Raw genomic sequence first — 18,542 nt, 5'->3', positions numbered from 1 at the left:
CATGACATTATTAATGAGAGTAAAGATGTTCTTCGTCACTGTGATGAAACCTACTTTAATCCGATCCAAACATACCAGCTCATAGTCGATGTGGGTACAGGCAACCAATCCTCGAGTGTCACCACTAAACACTTTCATGGCATTTTGACTCCAACAGAGGCATGTCACGGCGTTGCGGTGGACTTGGTCTATCTTGTACTGCTCCATCTGCACGTAGCAACATGTATGGGATGGTATACCAAAAAACAAAAACATGAAAACTGCTAAATTATAACACTAGCTACTAGTTAGATTGCTTACTGTGGCACGTGGATCCACAGGAATGCGGTAGACTGCACATAGACCACTCTGACAGCCCACCGCAAGCATGAAGTCCACAGAACGTACCAGCGAAATACATGTGATCGCATTCGATGCATCCTGTACAGAGAAACAAGGTTATGTCTTGCGTGCTTCCAATAAAATTCCAATACGCTAATTGTCTGCAGAGCTCCCCAGTGTCCCTCTCCCAAATAAGAAGGATGACGACGACCTACTAGATTATAACGACCATGTCATAATCGGCAACCCCTATGAAGAGCCCGTCTGCACGATCCGCTAGGGGCACTACTCATCGGCCCGTGAGGTCTGCATCATGATTGGACAATGGAAATTTGAATTTTGAACAAACAGAAGCAGACATATGGCTAACGTAGCAGATGACAGCAACAACTCTTATGAAAACGCGTAGAATGATGATGATAATCAACTTCAGAGAGAAGCATCTCCCGTGGGACATGCACCACTTGTACAAAAATACTAAGGTAAGCTGAAGTACAAAGTAATGCAGAAATTGAGGAAACAATAACCGGGCCGATGAGTAGCGCCACCGCTAGCTTTCCAATGCGGCGCTGGGAAGGGGTGCCTATGATATGGTCGTTATAATCTAGTAGGGCGTGGGGGTACCATATCAAGGTTGAGGTGCATGTGGCTCCTACTGCGAACCCATGCCAGACTACGAGCGCACCCTTATTGCTGCCTAGTGAGTGGGAAAACACTTTGTCACGCCGTTTCTCCAGAGTTTATCCTCTGCACTGATGGGCAAACTACCTCAAAATTGTACTTCATGTAAAGTACAAGGTGGTACTTCTATTTTTTTTTACCATATTTTAAATGTACTGAAAGTGAAGTCAAAGTACTAGGAATATGTTTAATGCAAAGTAACAAAAAAGAGAAGAAAGTACTAGGAAAAGTACTCATCAAGTACATTGCAACGTTTGCAAGCACTGCGTGTCACCGTTTTTGTGGAGATAAAATTTGATAAAGCAATTATGTTTTGATTGGCTAACTGCCAGTGCAAACATTTTTTTGCAGATGGTTGTTCTGAAGCACACCTAGTTAGTGCTTACACACCAGCAAGAAGTGTAACAGATGGCAGAATTTTCACTCACATCCACAGAGGCAACCAGCTGTGCTAGTGGAAAGTATTTTTATTTCCCAATTTATTCATTCATGCATCTCTTGGGAAAACGATGAAGACGGACAACAATCTATTTTCTTGTTCAAACATACTGCTTCAAGACACAAAACATACTGGACTTTTTCCGCTCTTTTGTCTTTGCATGTCCAGTTGAGTACTTGATCGGAAAGTACTAAAGAAAAGTACTTGAAGTACAGTACAAAGTACTCAATGGAAAATGTATGAAGAGTAAAGTACAAGTACTCAGAAATATGCTCAAAGTAGTACTCGGTATTTCAAACACTCCCCATCACTGCCCCTGCGCAGAGGTAAACTGTCGAAACGTATTGAAAGGGTCATTAAAGGAGCAATGAGGATGGCACTTAATGTCGCTCGAAATCCTGCCTCATCTGTGAAGCTGTCCACCTGGAGTCACCATGCAAAATATTTTCGCACAGCAGTGCATTATAGCTGTGCAACGAGGAGGAGAAGGACAACAGACGACGGCATAACATCAGCGCCTGCATTTTTCTTTTTGTGTTTGAGGGCTTTCTCCTTTTGTGGTTTTGGGGGGAAGGGGGGAGATATTAGGGATTGAAAGGGTGGCTGTGCACATAGAGGATTTCATTGTCCCACCAGAGTCTCCCTGTGTGCAATGCTTCTTCAGAGCCCTGACCAGCTGACCAGCAAATGACATTTCTCTGAGCATGGATGGTGTGTCGTCAGTGCAAGGTCACACGCTGGTACTGGTCTCCACCACTTTTGCGCATGGTCGCTTTCTGCGGCGTACTTTAAATTTAATTTCTGCGATAATTATGACTCTGTGGGGTGAATTACTTCTCATGGTGCATTTTACTGGCCTACTTAACAGTTTTATAGAAAGAAAACAGGGTATTAAAAATGACTTCTGTGCTACTTAAAACGCTCCTCCACTTGGGAAGCCATTGGGCTTCAAAGAAATACCTGCGCTACTGTGTACTACATAAGGAAAGCAAGAAGGATTTTATCCGTTCCAGGGGTGTTTTGTGTCAAGGTCGAGTTTTCAAACAGAAAATCAGTCTCAAGGTTCGACTGGCGGTTCAAGTCAAAGATCGTGTAAGAATACGGCCCTTTATATTGCTAGACAAGTGCAGTGATCAGGCGCTACGAAAGCAGGCGGTGAAATTACATTACAAAGAAAAATATCAGCAACAGTAACGAGCAATCAATTCAATTCTGCACTATTACTGTTTGGATCTTAGGTATTATAGTGCATGAAGGTCTACGCTGACAACGAAATATTAATTGTGCTTGAAGTGAAATTTCGTCTCGTTTTTATGCCCTTTCTAAGCTTGGACATCTGAATTCTTTTAATACACTTCACTGTTTGCTACGCCACAACACCCTTATCCGCTCCCATATGACTCAAGCACTTGAGGTATATATCGCCTCACCTATCTCAGTAATCTTCGTCCACCGTACTTGGCCCAGAAGAGGGCATTGCGGACTATAAATCGATGAGTCAGTTTTGCTTGCTTTTCCTCTGATTAGCATTCATAATGTCTATAATCTTTTGGAATACAAAGTTGTTCAGATTATGCAAAATTTTTTGCACAACTTCTAGTAGCAGGATTAATAGCAGATTTGGAATGACTAGCCAGTTCATTCTTACTCTTCTTCCAACTTCACATAATTTGCAAACAGCGTCAAAGGGCATTTTTCAACACCTTTGTCATAACTAGTGTTCCACATTTCCGGCATATATTCCTGGGGAGATTCGGTGGGCGCTATTCGGCATTTATATGTTTTGTCAAACTCGGATGTTTTTGTAATTTTGTAATATTTTGTAACATGTGTGCAAAGAATAGATGCCAAAAAACTGGCAGCTAGAATCACTAGGGAGAAGGGCTATGGTGTGAGAGCAGCTTGGTATGAGGACACTGAGAACGCAAAGAATTTCCTTTCCTTTGTTTGAGGGTTCCACTTGTACTTGAACCCTCTTGACCCACTGATCAAAGTGTTACTGAGGAAGGTTATTCCCTGAACTAGAGGGTAGCAGCTCTGCTTGGAAACGAGGTGGAGGAAAAACGAAAATGTGATGCCCCAGAAGAAGCAAAGTGTAATCGGGTACCTGCATTTTTGGCATGTGGCACCATATGCAAGAGTGTAATTCGGACAGTTTCGGAACATGCCGAATTTGAAAAAATAAAAAAATTTAAAAAATATTTGGCGGGTGTCTTCCATCATTTTTCGGCAAATGCCAGAAATGCTGAACCTTAGCCGTAACATTTGGACAGCCCCTAACTTAAAAACCCGAGACTGGGGGACAAAAAACGACGACACAGACAAGCTCCTTGTCTCTGTTGTAATTTTTGGTCCCCAGTCTCGGGTTTTTAAGTTATGGATCTATACCACCAGCTCGCTTGCTACCTCTCTATCCTCTCATTTGGACAGTGTTCTGTTTCATATGCTCCAAGATGCTTTTGTGAATTGTATCAAGATTTTTATCTCTTCGATGCAAGATGGATTTTTGCATGTCTGCATTTAGTAATTTCTGTTTGGACTACTCGCTGGGCTTTCCACTAGTCCTGTTTTCAATGTAATGTGTGTAATGTAACGTTGTGTCCAATAAAATACCTCCCCTCTGCGCCCTCTCAGAATGCCCGTGGCCGATAGGTAGAGCACTCCTCACCTATCTGTCACTTATTAGAGCGAAGTCATGTGAGCAGCATTTCACGGTGTATGCAATAATGCAATGCATACTATACAGTACATTCATTCGTATAAAGGAATATAAGCTTTAGAAGGTTCTTACTGTGCATTTTAGCTTCTGCATAGTATGTCTTCTCCTGTTGTAAAGGTACAGCATGCCAATGCTTGAGCCGATGGCCATAAATTCTGGCAGTACGCTGAGACACGTAAGACGGATGTCAAACTTGTTCAGTCCTTTCTGAGCTTGCTCGGGAATGTGCCTCAGAATGTGTGTTTGGGGGGCGAATTCCTTCAAAAATTTGAGTTGTACTTCACTGACGCTCCTCGTCACTGTCTGTGGATCCTTTGAGTCTTCTGTACTCGAACTCTCTGAACTTGCTGCACTTCCCACTTCTGGGACTTCGCAATTGGGTGTGTCCATAGCCGTGCCGGAAAGTTCTTCAGGATTCGTATTGAATAAAGTACCTGTAAACGTGAGGTGTCTTTTGATACCGCCTACATTTTGGCGTTATCAGCAAACTGCCATCGCACTGATGACATTCTTGCGGCACGATTACTCACTGAACATATTCAGTTTGATGAAGAAATGAAAACACAGTATGCGCCCTTCCTCCTCTCTGCTGTGGACCGGTCGTCGTTGCGCAAACTCATGATGATCTGTAAAAACAAGTCAGTCGAGCCGACAAGTTCTTGATGTGCGTAATACATACAATGGAAGCAGACGACCAAAGAACTTTTGACCTCAAGACAGACTCCAATCAAAGCCACTACGCAGTCATGTAACGCACAAAAGAGCACTTTCAGCACGAAATCGTTTTGTGTATATTTGACGGTTAACACGGTGTCGTGGCCTATAGTTACACTACTTGTCACATCACAATGCAAGTTTCAAAGCGGTTCAGCGTGAGTTGTGTTGTTGTGACTTCTGGTTGTTGTGATTGCAAAGAAAACTAAGAGTTCATTTAATTCAGCAGGTTTTAACAAAAAGGTCGTTCCTGTTTTCTGAAAGCAATTCAGAAAATTTAGAACGTATGGGATGGATATACGATTTAATCGATTTAACCAATTTAACGTCAACCGTGAACGTCAAGTCGCACTTTTTCACCAAGAGGTGGAGACACGTGCGACTTTACGTCGTCTTTGATGGTGTCATAGTTTGTTTTGCTTCTGGTTTGAGTAAAATACTCCAGCTTTTCGCGTCGATGAAATTAGATATTCTACTCTGCACGTGACATCATCATATCCTACATTGTGATACTGCCAACGGTTCATGTCTTGTGCCCAAAGTGAATTGGTAAAACACACAGCCATGCGCTGTATCTATCTCAATTACACGACAAGTGATTAAAAATGTACCCACGGATTATCCGCTAACAGTATTACCCACAAATTATGCATGAGTGTTATGGCAGTATGTTTGTAAACGGCTGCCATAGGGAACCTTGCAGCGAAGTTTGATGAACTGCGCAGTTCATTGGGTGCAACATAACCCGATGTCCTAATTTATTTGTAACTGAAATTACAGACGAACTTGGAAATGACGGAAGCCTGATGTTATCCAAGAAAAAAGATATCAAATATCTGCGAGACGGTGTAGCCGGGAAATACGTCAAAAAGGAGACCCCTCCGCATGTACCAGGTACGATTCACACAACCAGTTTTATGTGTTCACTAATATAATCACTGTTCAGCGAATGTGCTTCGTAGTTGTGCCGAACCGTTAAATCTTGTGCATTTCAGTGGTCAACACGTGGACAGCGCTGAACCAAAGATGGCAGGAAAGTTCATCCGAAGAGGATCAAGTGCCTCTTCAGCCTCAGCCAGCTAGCTTAGCAGAAAAGTGTGCCCGAGCATCCCAAAATCGCGCTGGGAGTGCAGCTTCCTACCCTGGGGATATTCCTCAAACGGGTGTCTTGCTACCCTCCCCATCACCGAGACTGCCCGGCCCTAAAGTAAATGTTGCGACGACGAGCGTGGCCTATGTCGTCACTTCTGCAGGGTGAATACATCTGTTGTCATTTTAGTTCCAAATGTTAGAGACAAATCAGGAGCCCTGGGGCCCTATTCTCGTCGAAGTATTCGATGTCGATTACTATGATGAGAATAGGACCCCAGCATTTACTTGTGATAAAATGTGAGAGTGAATTTTTTTAGTTTACGCCGAGAAGGTTTTCCACTATCGGACTAGCCTCCCATTGAACTCTGATTTAGCAAACTAAAATTGGAGCTGAGCTGTTTATGCTCATTTTATTAAAATATGTTGAAGACAAACAAGGTGTTCGCACAACGTGGCAGGAGCATCCCAAAGTTGTTATAAAATAACTCTGTTCACAAAGAGAATTTTCTTGAAATAAATGATCTACAACAAAAATTATCACTTCAGTAATGAGAGTTAAACGTGCTAGTATGAGCCTTCCCTAGATTATCGTATTACTGGTGGATAACGTGCACATTATACATTGAAAGAAGTGTTGCAAAAGGGCAATGCGCATTATACATCTGTGTTTTTCGAGAGGATGCCGTGCGACCTGTAAACTTAGCATAGCCTCGCGTGGTGTCCAGTGCGGCCAACTCTTAGGAGATTATGAGGGGGGTTGACCTCGATTGACGCATGGGCCAACTTATGGTCAAGGTGTGGTGCCTAAGACACAATAAAACATCTTGTACCCAAAGTACAGGCTTTGGTTACTGCATACATTAAGGGTGATCTAGAACTAAGGGTAATGTTCCTTATGAGTTGTTCGAGACTGTCATGCAAGTTATCCTTTGGTGTGTGTTACACACCAGACTTTTTCTCATTTCCACTAATTTTAAGGGGGGGGGGGGAGCATATTATATACCATAAAATACGGTATGTATTGTTAAGATAGTTTCCAGCAGTAGCTAAGGAGACAATCACTCTGGAATATGAAGCCTGTGATGGCTAATGACAAGCTTTAATTCCTGTGCAGCATTATAACAGTAAGTAAAAAAGAAACATGTTTGAAAATAGAAACTTATGAGTTTAGCATAGTGTCATCTTATTTTAGACGCTCAAAAATTTTTCCCTGCACAGGCCTTCTGTGGTTGGAGGGAACTGGCCCCCCGTTACCACAGTCACGCACCACATGCCTCCAGTACCCCAGCATGCAGCACGTGTCTATGTCAACCATTATGCAGCGGCACCTTCTGCTGTTCATGTGGTACCACTTGGGGCACAAGAAGTCACCCAGGCCTTCTCACAGCACAGCTTCCAAGGTGACAAACATCACTAGCATTCCTTTCTATGATGCAGTCAGTCTCTGAAAATGTTTCCTAGACAATATTGAAGGGTGCTATCCGTTCTGGAAATGCTCAGAGTCAAATTGGTGCATTACACTTTTTGGAATGTGGAGGAGTCTTTGGATTGTGAGCAGACCCATAAAAGTCACTTTTCGAAGCAGTTGAATTTGAATTACAACTACATGTTCGTCAAAGTACTTACCAGTAAGTTCAACAAAGTAGTAATTAAATTATAGTTATAGAGTCATACTTTTAACTTAATTACACTTGTTCTTAGAAGTATTGAATTATATGGTTTCATTTATTTCAATACAATTTCAGTTTGGTAAATGCCTTAACAATGCCACACCAAAACAGTGAAAAAGGGCAGTATCTCGTGAACAAGTTAAAATTGCCAACATCGTGAAAATGACTGAAGATTTAAAATTGAGTTGAGACACAAAACATGTGCAAAGTAATTCCAAAAGTAACTCAAAGTGCATTACTAATTATCTGCAAAGGTCGTTAAGTTAGAGTTAGAACTACATAACATCAAAAGTAATCCTGGAAGTAATTAATTATGAAGAATGAATTAACTACTGTGAACATAATTCATTACAGTAATGAGGCTACTTTAGGTCAGGTTATGAGCTTGGGAAGTTGGGTTTGTCCTCTGTGAACTTTGCAGTCATAGAGAAGACAAAAAATAAAAATAAAATGCATTCCCCCTTTTTTGTGTGTGTGTGTGCAGCAGTTGAGCACTATCAGCCCCAGCAAACTTCAACGGAGGAGCGTAGTCCGTTAGAAGCGCTTTACCAAGCGGAGGAGAACTACCAGATTCAGCTGTACCATCAACAGAAGCAGCAACAATATGCACAACAGCAGCAACAGCCTCACATAACACGTATTTCAGGTGACCACTCTTGGGACATAATTAGTATGCTTTATAAATTTTCTTCAAAGGATGCTGTTCTAAGTTCTAAATTTTTACATGCAACAGTTCTTGGATCTGCTATTGTGGCACTGCTGTGGAGTCAAAAGTTAAAACTTTTGTGTGTTTGCTCATAGATGGCCCTTGCTATTCATTCGATGAAGTTAAAAAATTATTTCAGTATCTTCTAAACCTCCTCTAAGGTAGATTTCTTGCAAGAAATAGCTCCTGTATCGGCGCATCACAAGCACGTACTGCTGAAGCTAACACGTTGCACTAAAGCGAATGTTGCAATGACTCATTGAGCAGGTGTTGGCCGAATCTCGAATGCTCACATGCAGATATGTCAGAATATGTTTTCCATGCATTTTTGGAGCCACTAACACACAGACTTCCGCAGTGAACAGCGGAGGTCTCAGCAGCAGTATCACTGGTGCTGTTGGCAGCGGTAGCATAACTGGTGCAGTTGGAGCCAGTATGACTGGGGCTGCAGCAAGCGGTATTACTGGTGGAATCGCTGGCGCCATCAGCGGCAGTATCGGCAGCACGTCAGTGGGGCAGATACTACCTTCGGCTGCAGCTGTGACTGCCGCAACGGTGGTATCTTACACCCCGGGCATCTTCAGTTCAGCCCAGCTGTTGCCTGCACTCTGTAGCGGGGCCTCCTTGGCTACTCCTGTGCTGTTGCCAGGGTCACAACAATCGCAGCATCTAGTCACCAGCAATAGTAGGACCTCTCTACATAGGTGGGTAACACTTTCAAGGGGGGGGGGGGGGTTGCAACTGAAAGGGACAGAACATTTACAAAGCTGACAACTGCAATGGTGGCCCAGGTTTGCCAGTGGCAGTCCAGCGAGGGCTTTTTCTACGGAAGAACTGCCACTTCCTCCTGGATGGACGGTGGACTACACTATGAGGGGTCGGCGCTATTATGTGGATCACAACACCAAAACAACACACTGGAGCCACCCCTACGAGAAGGAAGGTTTGCCCACAGGCTGGGAACGGGTCGAGTCACCCGACCATGGTGTCTACTATGTCAAGTGAGCGTTTGTTGGTGTTAAAGTTGGTGGTGGGGTATTGTTAGAGAGTCCTTGGTGCATCAAACTTTCTATCCGTGGAGCCAAGTGATTTCCGGTTTCGTTTGTTGATTGGATACTTTTCTCTCCAAGCATCAATTCGTAGATTTTTGTTTCAAAGGGAAGTGAATTTTCTGATTTACCGAATCTCTGCTTTACGTTTCGCTGACTTGACCAGTATAATTTATTGATGGCATTATAAATAGAGCCTGAAATATTGGGGTTTAACCCGCTTCTTTGCCGAATTTGCACCCCAAATTGACGGTTGCCTCTTTAAGGTGAAAGCCGATTTTTACCCGGTGAATTGCCCTCACTGAAACATCTGTAGGAATGCACACTAGCTTGTTTGGCAGCAAATGCAATTACATCACCGTTTGTACCAAACCAGTACAGTTCGTTAAGCAATAGAGCCTGATTTCTCCCCAAATTTAGCATACTGGAAGTTTTTCCACACGAATTTGCATGAATTTAGAGCACATGTTTACCCCCCCCCCCCCCCCCAAATTAGGAGAAAAATATTCCCAAAAACTTGAGACTTTAATTATAAATCATTGGCTTGAAATTCCTGTGCAGACAGATGTACACGTGACATCAGTGTGACAACATTGTGATGATGCTAGGCTGTTCCACCAAACGTGACCTCATCGGTCCTAATAAACTGCTTGAGCATAGATAGGAACATCAAGCATCCTAAGTATAGTCTTCCCACCTTGTTCCCCTTTTGGATACACCACTCCCAGTTTTTACTCTTGTGTTTTGTGTACCTGGCGGTCCTTTTTATCGTTCTGAGCATAGATAGGGCTTTGCCAAACAAATGACCGTACTAAACTGGAATCAAACTGCAGGATGTATCAGTACTGTTATCCACAAAAAAGCACAATTAATCTGTCTATTTTTAGAAATGTCATGTTTGGGCAATACTACTAGATACTGGGAGTTAAAAGTGCAACAACGGACTAAATCTCGTGTCTTCAGAATCCTACCAAAGTTATGTTACTGAAATCTTCTTGTCTCACTTTACATTCCTGCAAAATATTTTGGCTCCACATGACGCAGAAGCTAGAGAAAATTAATATTTTTGAGAACTGTGACGTCATGTTATGCTCCGACGGAGCGCCTGGCTCTCATCTGGCAACGTTGTTGCCCTTCGAGTCTTCTGGGGGGGGGGCTCACTTTTTGAACTCCGTTAGCGGAGCCCCACGTGACATACCATCCGACCGCTCCGACCTTGGAGGAGACACGAAGGAGGGAGAAGACATCTCTCCCATTTTCCCCTCTTTCGATCAGCCTCAGAGGACACATAACTTCTCCACCACGTGACCCTGTGTAGAGCTGGGACTGGCGGGACAAGAATATTACTAAAATCAGGACAAAAGCGGGACAGGAAACGCCGAAAAATCTGGACACTTTCCGGGACAACGTACCCATCTCTGAGTATGGCAAAACTGCTTTTATTAGCTTTAGATTATTTTAACTTGTTTCGCATCACCGGAACCAAAACTGAGGATTTTGTGATATAGTAATAGCGATTTCCCCGAGACCTTCCCGTTAACAGCTACCGCTGTAAAAACGTTGGATTCACACGTAGCATGAAATTTAAACACCCATCGTTAGCCATAGAAAAATAATTGTTGGGGAGCTTTAAATGCAACGAAGACAGTGTAATGCATAACAGTCGTCACTTTTATGTTTTCAGCCACATCACCAAGCAAGCCCAGTACGAGCACCCGTGTGCCAGTCAGTACGGACAGGCTCCAGGGGGAAGCCCATCAGGGGCACAAGGGGGCCCCCCACCTCCACCGAGGCATTCAAACTTCCACCAGCACAGTGTTCTCGTGCCAGCAAACCCCTACCTCACAGAGGGTAAAGAGCGCCTGATTTGAGCAATGAATTTGTCTTTCTTTTTCATCCTAAATGAGTTAATCTTGTACAGCTTTCTTTGATTGTTTGAATGCTGAAAGTTGTGGGAGAAGCTACAATGTAAATACGTGGTACTTCGAAAGATTGTTGTATATTACAAATCGACCCAGTGTGTTTTCTCATTGTCACAAAAATGGTACAGGGCATTAATTTGGATAGAGGGCACACAATATGTGGTCTTGGTGTATCAGCAATCACCTTCTGATTCAACATACGAGTTGCTTCTGGTTAGCATAATGTAACACCTTGATATTAGCTGTGATCTAGCATTCCTCTACCTATACTTGTCAGACAGGTGCCACTGCAATGTGATTGTCTGTCTGTCTGTCACTTGGCCATCTTTGGAATCTTTGGAGTCTTTGAACTTCGGCTGTCTGAGTTGCTCATAAGTGTGAGGCTTGATAAGTGAGATGCAGTAGACCCTTGTTATAATGAAATCAACAGGGCTGGAAAAATATTATATAAATGGCAGTATGATAAAAGCAAAAGTACAGTATTGCAAAAACAGTGACTGTAGTCCTAGGAGTGCGGACACATCACGGAAACCTTAGTGACAAGCATCTTAGCAGAAAAGAAAGTTATATGGCAAAAAAAAGAGGAGGAAAAGAAAGGGGCATAAGCGGTGTTTTTCATATGGGCCTCGTCCCATGCGTCAGTTGGAGCCGGCTGGTAGGAGACTTAAAGTAATTGGGTTCTGAAAGAATGCATTTCAGTTCGGGAAGTTTAAAACTTTGAACAAGGCAGTATTTTGAAAGAAGCAATTTCATTATAAAGAGGCTTTATTGCAAATGTAAAAGCTGTACAAAGTGAATTAATGGCTGTAACATTTTGTGCCTCACACCCCATGCATATGATGCAAAATGTACTGCGCAATTACTTTTCCAGGCAGATTCAAGAGGTCGGGGCAAAAAAAGTGTTTGAAGAGCGCATAGTCCATTTCTGTAGTCATGTTTATAGCCGTACCACATGCAGAAAGTGTCTAGTCAAGGGCTGAGCATAACGCAGTCCATAACTCACTAACAAAATTAGATTAGGAAGATTACTCGCACATTGAACACCCCCCCACTTTGAGTGCCGAAATGCTGGTACTTTTGTGTTTCCCGCTCGTTAACCGCACCCCGACTTTACTAGCACAGCCAGATCGTATTCCGTTAACGATCATCGAGAAAGAGCGCCTGAATTATGAACAATGAATGCGACGGACATAGAGAAGTATTTTGTCCATGCCTGATAGAACAAAAGATGAGTTAGACTGGGACAACCGCAACACAAGAGAGAATGGCGTCGTTCGATTCCGGAGAGATTGCCACGGATATCTCAGAATAAATCGCGACGATAATGGACATTAGCTACGATGCAGCAGAATCGAGACGTTTGATTCCGGGGAGATTGCCACAGATATCGCGGGAGTTGCTTGCATTTTCCTGGTCACCATAAGCGTATGAGAAGTATGCTTCTTCTATTTACTGTATGCTACTCACTTATATGCTCCAATAATTCATTTTAGTGTTAGGTCTTCAGTAAATTTTAAAGTGTTGCGTTCCAACTTTACCCTGCGTATGGCACGATGTTTTTGGGTAAAAAATATGCATCTTATACGCGAGTAAATACGATATTGTATGCATTGGCGCTCATAACTGTTGCCTACTTCACCTGTTTGCAAACTGATAGCAGGAGGTAACAGGTGGTGAAATCGTGGAATTAAATGTAAAGCTATATCGACACTTTCTTGTGCAGAGATTCCCCGCTGGCTGGTCATATACTCAAAAGCACCGGCTGAACTGGACCACAAATTGAAGGTAATTCCCCCAAAATACCTTTCCACACATGGGTGATGTTCTGCATCTTCTGACACTTAGGTGACTTCGGAGTATGCTGAATAGGCTTTATTTTTCGCAGCGACATTGGATGCTATCCTATCTTTTTCACAGTGATTATCTGTCTGTCTCTCGTTTTGCGACTAGTGGCACCTGTTTCGGCTACCAGAGCTGGAGTGCTTCCAGGCCATCCTCAACCGGCTCTATCGTCAAGAGCTGGAAGAGATTGTCATGGGCTACGAGCTGCGACGCCTCGCCATTGCCCGCGAGATGGAACGACGTCGTGTGTTGCAGGCGGCACGCAAAACTGCTACTAAGGTGAGTGCAGAGCAGTATCTAACTGCAGAGTAAATGCATGGTCAATGTTACCAAAACTACTACAGCTAGATTAATGCTGAGCAAAACGGTCCAGGAACGAGTCAACCAAGCAGTGTAGGAACTCACTTAAACACCTATTGTACGAAAGCACAATTGTTGTCATGCACCTATTGTGTCACCTTAGAAAGATATGCACGCAGGTCATGTAGTGGTGAACTCGTAATAATATACGAACAAAAAATCTACATACAATGTTTATCACCAAATAATGTGGTACAATTCTCACAGTGCATAGCAGAAGTCTGTGTCAAGCACGCTGTCCTTTTTTGTGCCTCTGTTGCAATAGTACTCTAGCACTACATATGTATTGCAAAATGAGCTGGCACTTTAGTTTTGTACAAACATAACGTGTGTTTCTGAACTTCTCTTTCAACGGAAGCTTGTGGTGACAGATGTGAGAATTGTCATCAGCAGCTTACAAATGTTGTGAGCAGAATTTAAACAGGAAAAATCAATTATCAGTGGTAAGGCCAAGCACCACATAAGTAGAGCCTGAAATTTGCGGGAAATATTTTTTTCTAAATTCGGGGGGTAAAAATCAGGTAAATAAATATGTGCACTAAATTCATGCGAATTCGGGTGAAAAAACTTCCAGTGTGCTAAATTCGAGGAGAAATCGGGCTCAGTTACTCAAACTAAGCGTAATGGTTTGGTACAAACGGTGATGGAACTGCATTTGCTGCCAAATAAGTAAGTTTGTGCATTCCTACAGAGATCCCAGTGAGGGCAATTTGCCGGGTAAAAATCGGGTTTCACCCTAATGCGGCAACCTTCAATTCGGGGTGCAAATTCGGGGAAGAATCGGGTAAAACCCTAAAACTTCAGGCTCTACACATAAGATAGATATGTCTATTTTTCTACTGCAGCATCAGATGCGTTTTTAATGCAAGTGCCACTCCAGAGGTGCAACAACTTGCACATCAGATATTTTCGTTTGCACATCAGATATTTTCGTTTGTTCATTCATAATATATGATCTCTTTTCAGTTATGACTGCAACAGCTGTTTCAGCTAACGAGCTAACATGCAGAGCTTCGATGCAGAGCTTCGACGACACAGCGCGTGGATCGCGTCTCGAGGACTACTTACACCACGCTAGCCTTCTTCCGCATGCGTGCTGGCCATGCATGCAACACTTTGGTCACAAGAATCCGTCAAGCCCGCAGTGCCTGTCTACTTGTTGTGCTGGCCCAAATTTTCTCCTGTGTACTACTGCCAATAAATGCTCATGTGTGACGCGCTTTACTGTTTCTATACATTCTACTGTTGCTGCTTTAGTGCTTCGGTGGTTTCACGACGTATTCCCTCCAGCTGCTCCTGGCTGAGCTCTTGATGATGCACTCCAGCTGAAGATATCTTGTAGATTGTGGCTTTAGTGGCAGCCTTGGACGTCGCAGTCGCAGCATAGTACGCGGCTGAAATGAGGGAATCTCTCTGTTACATGGGGGCTTTCATCTTCTGCTAATGTCTTGTAAGCGACTAGTATATATGTGAGGTGAAAGCAAGAGCTTCAGTCAAAGGCCTTCACAAAAACGTACCCACACAATGATGAAGGTTTCTGAATGTCTTCTGTGGGCATTATCTCAAGGTATTAAAGAAGCACTGAAGGCCTCCTCCAAGCATTTTGATGTAAAACTATGTCCCTCTGCGGTACATGCGGGGTTGTCATCACCAGTGAGGCCGCGGCATAAAATTAAAAGTAACTGTTAAAAATGTTCAGAATTTCAAAGTTTCTCATTAGAAAAAATTGCTTAAAATGCCCATAAATCCATTTCATTTGTTAAAGGTCACTTTTCAGTGAGGCTGCCCTACTTTTTTTTCTCTGAGCTTGCCGTATTGAAGAACTGTTACTGTGGAGAAATGTTGCTGCAGCGTAACCGCTTCTAGGCGCATGTCTGGCCGCCGTATTTGCGGTGTATCATGGCACTTGTCTTCAATCCCCCCCCCCCCAGACTTCAGCCACTTTTTGGCAGCTCCCTTGACAATCCCTTGACTTTTCCAGGAGCATCAAAATTCCCTGACAATTCCAGGTTGGCCACACATCTGTGGTCATTGCATTACGAAAATGTGTTATGTTACAAAGTTTTTACTTTTCAGTATACAAACTTTGCCAGGGATCCACAGTTGTCTAATACTTCAAGGCGCAGCAGTTAAGCAGATTATAGCAGTTAAAGGCACGCCAATGCAAGCGATACCACACTCCTACGGCATTTTAGATCCACTACTTTCTCTCAATTATGGCTCCCCATAAAGGACATCAGCAAAGATGTTCATGCTTACTTGCAAATAAAATGCGGATAGACGCGCACCCCGCAGAGACGCATCGTTTTACCGCATTTTATTCTCGCGGATCTCTGGACATAACCACACCTGCGTGCACCCCTACCCATGGCTTCTTGCTTGTGGCATCTTTGTAAGTTAAAGAGCGCAGTGACAGGGCACCGTATTACAAAAAGACTGATAGAGATTGATAGATATTGATAATGATGGAGTCTCCCGAGAGGCTGTTGGATGAATGAAGCAAGGTATTCGAGCAATGATCAATGTCACTTCCTTGACTCTTTAAACCGCGGAAAACTGGTAGTAGGCAGAGCAAAGTGTGTCTGTAAATTGTTATCCACTGCCTTGCACTAGTTTGAATATTGATTACCAATGTAACTGTGGTACATGTTCTGAGCAACTAAATGTATCATAATGTTCGTGTAATTCATTAATATAACTCAACACACATGCTGCATTCACTGCTCCAGGTTTGTTGCAGCAATCATGTTCACGGTTGCAAGTTCCGTGGAATATTTGCCTGGGAATGCCGCACGTACCTGGGTCAATGTTGCCGGGTATTTTCTCAGCCCCGGATTTGTAGACGAGGTATATGACAACACCAGTTAGTTGCCACGCGCTAATCATGTAGATTATGGACAGTCGCTTTTTGATAAGTTCACTGTTCTTCGTTGCTACAGACGGAAAGAGCCGTCTTACGTAGCGGTAGAAGCGTTTGCCGAGGACTTTGAAACGCATCGTCTCCTGAGAAAGAAGAAAAGTATTGCAGTCTCTCTTGACAGTGCCAAGAAAATCTGATGCAGATAGCAATGTTATTCGGAAGGTACATCGATGTAGAATGCACTCCAGGACACTGTATAAGCACATTCTACATATCTTTTGGGAGGACACCAAGGGTCTTGTTAAGACAGAATAAATAGTACATTCTGGCCTTTTCACAAGAGGCAGATGTAATGCAGTTAGCTTCACCCCTGCATACCAGATGAGATAACCAGGTAACATTCTACACATAAATAGGCACCACTTGTGTTTATTATCTTACGAGCATGTGTTATGAAGACAATATTTGGTCGCTGTGGTCCCCTAGTTTCCAATGACTAGTGTTCAACAATAATTATCACTTCAACCTTCATCCATATTACCGGCCAGTTTCTTTACATTTCTACATTCTCGATAGAGCTTACATTTCTGTTAATCCAACGCTAATGGAGTCTCCATTTTTCTTATCTGTGCTTTTAACTTTTTGCATGACCTTGTCTAGCTTAATCAAGAATGTATCAACATCCTCCCTTGTGACACCCAAAGCGCTTGCTGCTGTCAAGTACGAACAAGGATAATGATCACAATGCGATCCCCACCCCAAGAACTGCAGCCCAGCCACCGTTTGACTCTTACCCGGCCCCACAGCTCGAGCTCCGGACACAAAACGTGTGAATAACATAGCTCCAATGGCAGTTACGTCTGCAACTTCATCTGGAAGCGTGAACGCGACTGAAATCTGGTTGCCTGGCGTGTGCAGCACACGTTGCCCATATTTTCCAACAACATTTGACAACTGTTCCACTAAGTGTTGAAAAAGTTGCTTCCTTTCATTCCTGAGCTTGAGATAACCATTCTTTCCTACAGACAGTAGAGTTATAAACAAATCAAGTGTTGGAGAGCCTGATCCTCTGCCTGGGTAAGTCTTGGCGATGCCCTCAACGAGGGTCTTGTCAAAACCCGCAATGACTGCACCGCCAACTGGCACCAAAAAGTTCTTGTCTGTACTCTGCACATACGCATCGACACGTCCTGCACGTGAGGCCTGCTCAATTAAATGCATGCATTTCGTTGATTGCACACCGTAAGCATTATTTACAAGATGCGGAATGTTAAACTCCTTGCACATCTTCGCGACTCCTTCGAGATCATCTGGTGCTCTTGGTGCGAAACATGAGGTGGTGGTTAGTACACAGGCTATGTTGTCTGCTCCCAGTTCTTGCACTTTCTTTCCCATCATTCCAACGTCCGTTTGGAGTTGGTCACCGCGAAGAACGCACTCAATTATAATAGGCTTGTAGCCAGCGGTTAGCATACTTTTCAAACAAGATTTCTGATCAATCCTCGACCACACCACGTACTTGGCTTCTGGCCTGCGCTGGCGAAAGCTCAGCATGCACAACACTAGGCTCATACCCGTCGCCATAGGTACAACGAAACACGATTTGGTGTTGGGTACCCCAGCGAACTGTAACACGTGGAGAACCATAGAATTCGTGAGCTTGTTTATTAAACTGGATCCGGCGGCCTTTGGCTGTGTTTCTGCGATGTCTCCAGAGCGGCCGATGCCATGTCCCATCCTGTAATGACGCCTCCTTACAATGTTGGACACTATCCTCGCCTCGCGTTCTCCTACACCGCAGTTACCCATGAAATTGTTGCTGTCCATTAACGACAGCTCGTGCAACAGAAGTTCAATCGTGCTGTCGTCCCAGCCATCGTCGGGACACCGGCCTTGCTCCAGCAAGTGAGAAACTTTACATTCGTGAGCAGCAATGGCTTGGCTTGCTTGTAAAACGTACGAGGGTTTCACGTACTTATGCGCCAGCGAAAAGTTGTGTTGATTCATGCTATTCGTTACTTGTCGACACTTTTGCAGTAACACTTCAAAAATTGTCCTACTCACATTTATGCATCCGTCGTGTCTTCGCCGCTATTGCGTACGCTAAAAAACAATTGTCATAAAAACATGTACCACCCGCAACAACAGTACAAGTTTTTTCGACTGT

The 18,542-nt window shown here is 43.5% G+C and overlaps 3 protein-coding genes across 6 annotated transcripts in view; 1 reads left to right on the top strand and 2 right to left on the bottom strand.

Annotated features, from left to right (window-relative positions):
* LOC135396831 (tectonin beta-propeller repeat-containing protein 2-like) overlaps positions 1 to 5,076 on the bottom strand; it is a 35,170-nt gene extending 30,094 nt beyond the window's left edge. For 2 of the 3 annotated variants that reach the window (XM_064628033.1, XM_064628035.1), the window contains exons 1-4: positions 4,691 to 5,076; positions 4,233 to 4,594; positions 301 to 420; positions 76 to 207 (exon numbers count right to left, since the gene is read on the bottom strand). In XM_064628033.1, coding sequence (XP_064484103.1) covers positions 76 to 207; positions 301 to 420; positions 4,233 to 4,594; positions 4,691 to 4,697 — 621 coding nt within the window. In that variant the 5' untranslated portion in view covers positions 4,698 to 5,076. The remainder of the gene's footprint in view (positions 1 to 75; positions 208 to 300; positions 421 to 4,232; positions 4,595 to 4,690) is intronic. The other variant, XM_064628034.1, reaches the window with a different exon arrangement.
* Positions 5,077 to 5,232: 156 nt separating this feature from the next.
* LOC135396835 (scaffold protein salvador-like) lies at positions 5,233 to 14,730 on the top strand. Of its 2 annotated transcripts, none has more exons than XM_064628039.1 (11): positions 5,233 to 5,423; positions 5,655 to 5,768; positions 5,870 to 6,128; positions 7,185 to 7,366; positions 8,124 to 8,282; positions 8,701 to 9,046; positions 9,134 to 9,343; positions 11,076 to 11,242; positions 13,037 to 13,098; positions 13,264 to 13,434; positions 14,482 to 14,730. In XM_064628039.1, the coding sequence occupies exons 2-11, from the start codon at positions 5,681 to 5,683 to the stop codon at positions 14,485 to 14,487; spliced, it is 1,650 nt and encodes a 549-aa protein (XP_064484109.1). In that variant the 5' UTR covers positions 5,233 to 5,423; positions 5,655 to 5,680; the 3' UTR covers positions 14,488 to 14,730. The 2 variants fall into 2 exon arrangements, with proteins under 2 accessions (XP_064484109.1, XP_064484108.1); XM_064628038.1 differs by having other exon boundaries at positions 5,234 to 5,423; positions 8,121 to 8,282.
* A 2,058-nt stretch (positions 14,731 to 16,788) lies between these two features.
* On the bottom strand, positions 16,789 to 18,433 carry LOC135396836 (O-phosphoseryl-tRNA(Sec) selenium transferase-like). The gene has a single exon (XM_064628040.1). The coding sequence runs from the start codon at positions 18,380 to 18,382 to the stop codon at positions 16,955 to 16,957; it is 1,428 nt and encodes a 475-aa protein (XP_064484110.1). The 5' UTR covers positions 18,383 to 18,433; the 3' UTR covers positions 16,789 to 16,954.
* Positions 18,434 to 18,542: the final 109 nt, after the last annotated feature.

This window comes from Ornithodoros turicata, chromosome 6, assembly GCF_037126465.1.
Source record: "Ornithodoros turicata isolate Travis chromosome 6, ASM3712646v1, whole genome shotgun sequence".
Taxonomy (NCBI): Eukaryota; Metazoa; Arthropoda; class Arachnida; order Ixodida; family Argasidae; genus Ornithodoros; species Ornithodoros turicata.
This window is presented reverse-complemented; position numbering and strand designations above follow the sequence as displayed.

Excerpts from the sequence above, each read along its gene's own strand:
- LOC135396836 (XM_064628040.1), bottom strand. The coding sequence starts at position 18,382 with ATGAATCAACACAACTTTTCGCTGGCGCATAAGTACGTGAAACCCTCG.
- LOC135396835 (XM_064628038.1), top strand. The coding sequence starts at position 5,681 with ATGTTATCCAAGAAAAAAGATATCAAATATCTGCGAGACGGTGTAGCC. Across the intron at positions 6,129-7,184 it reads TATGTCGTCACTTCTGCAGG|GCCTTCTGTGGTTGGAGGGA; the intron begins GTGAATACATCT and ends TTCCCTGCACAG. Across the intron at positions 9,344-11,075 it reads CATGGTGTCTACTATGTCAA|CCACATCACCAAGCAAGCCC; the intron begins GTGAGCGTTTGT and ends TTATGTTTTCAG.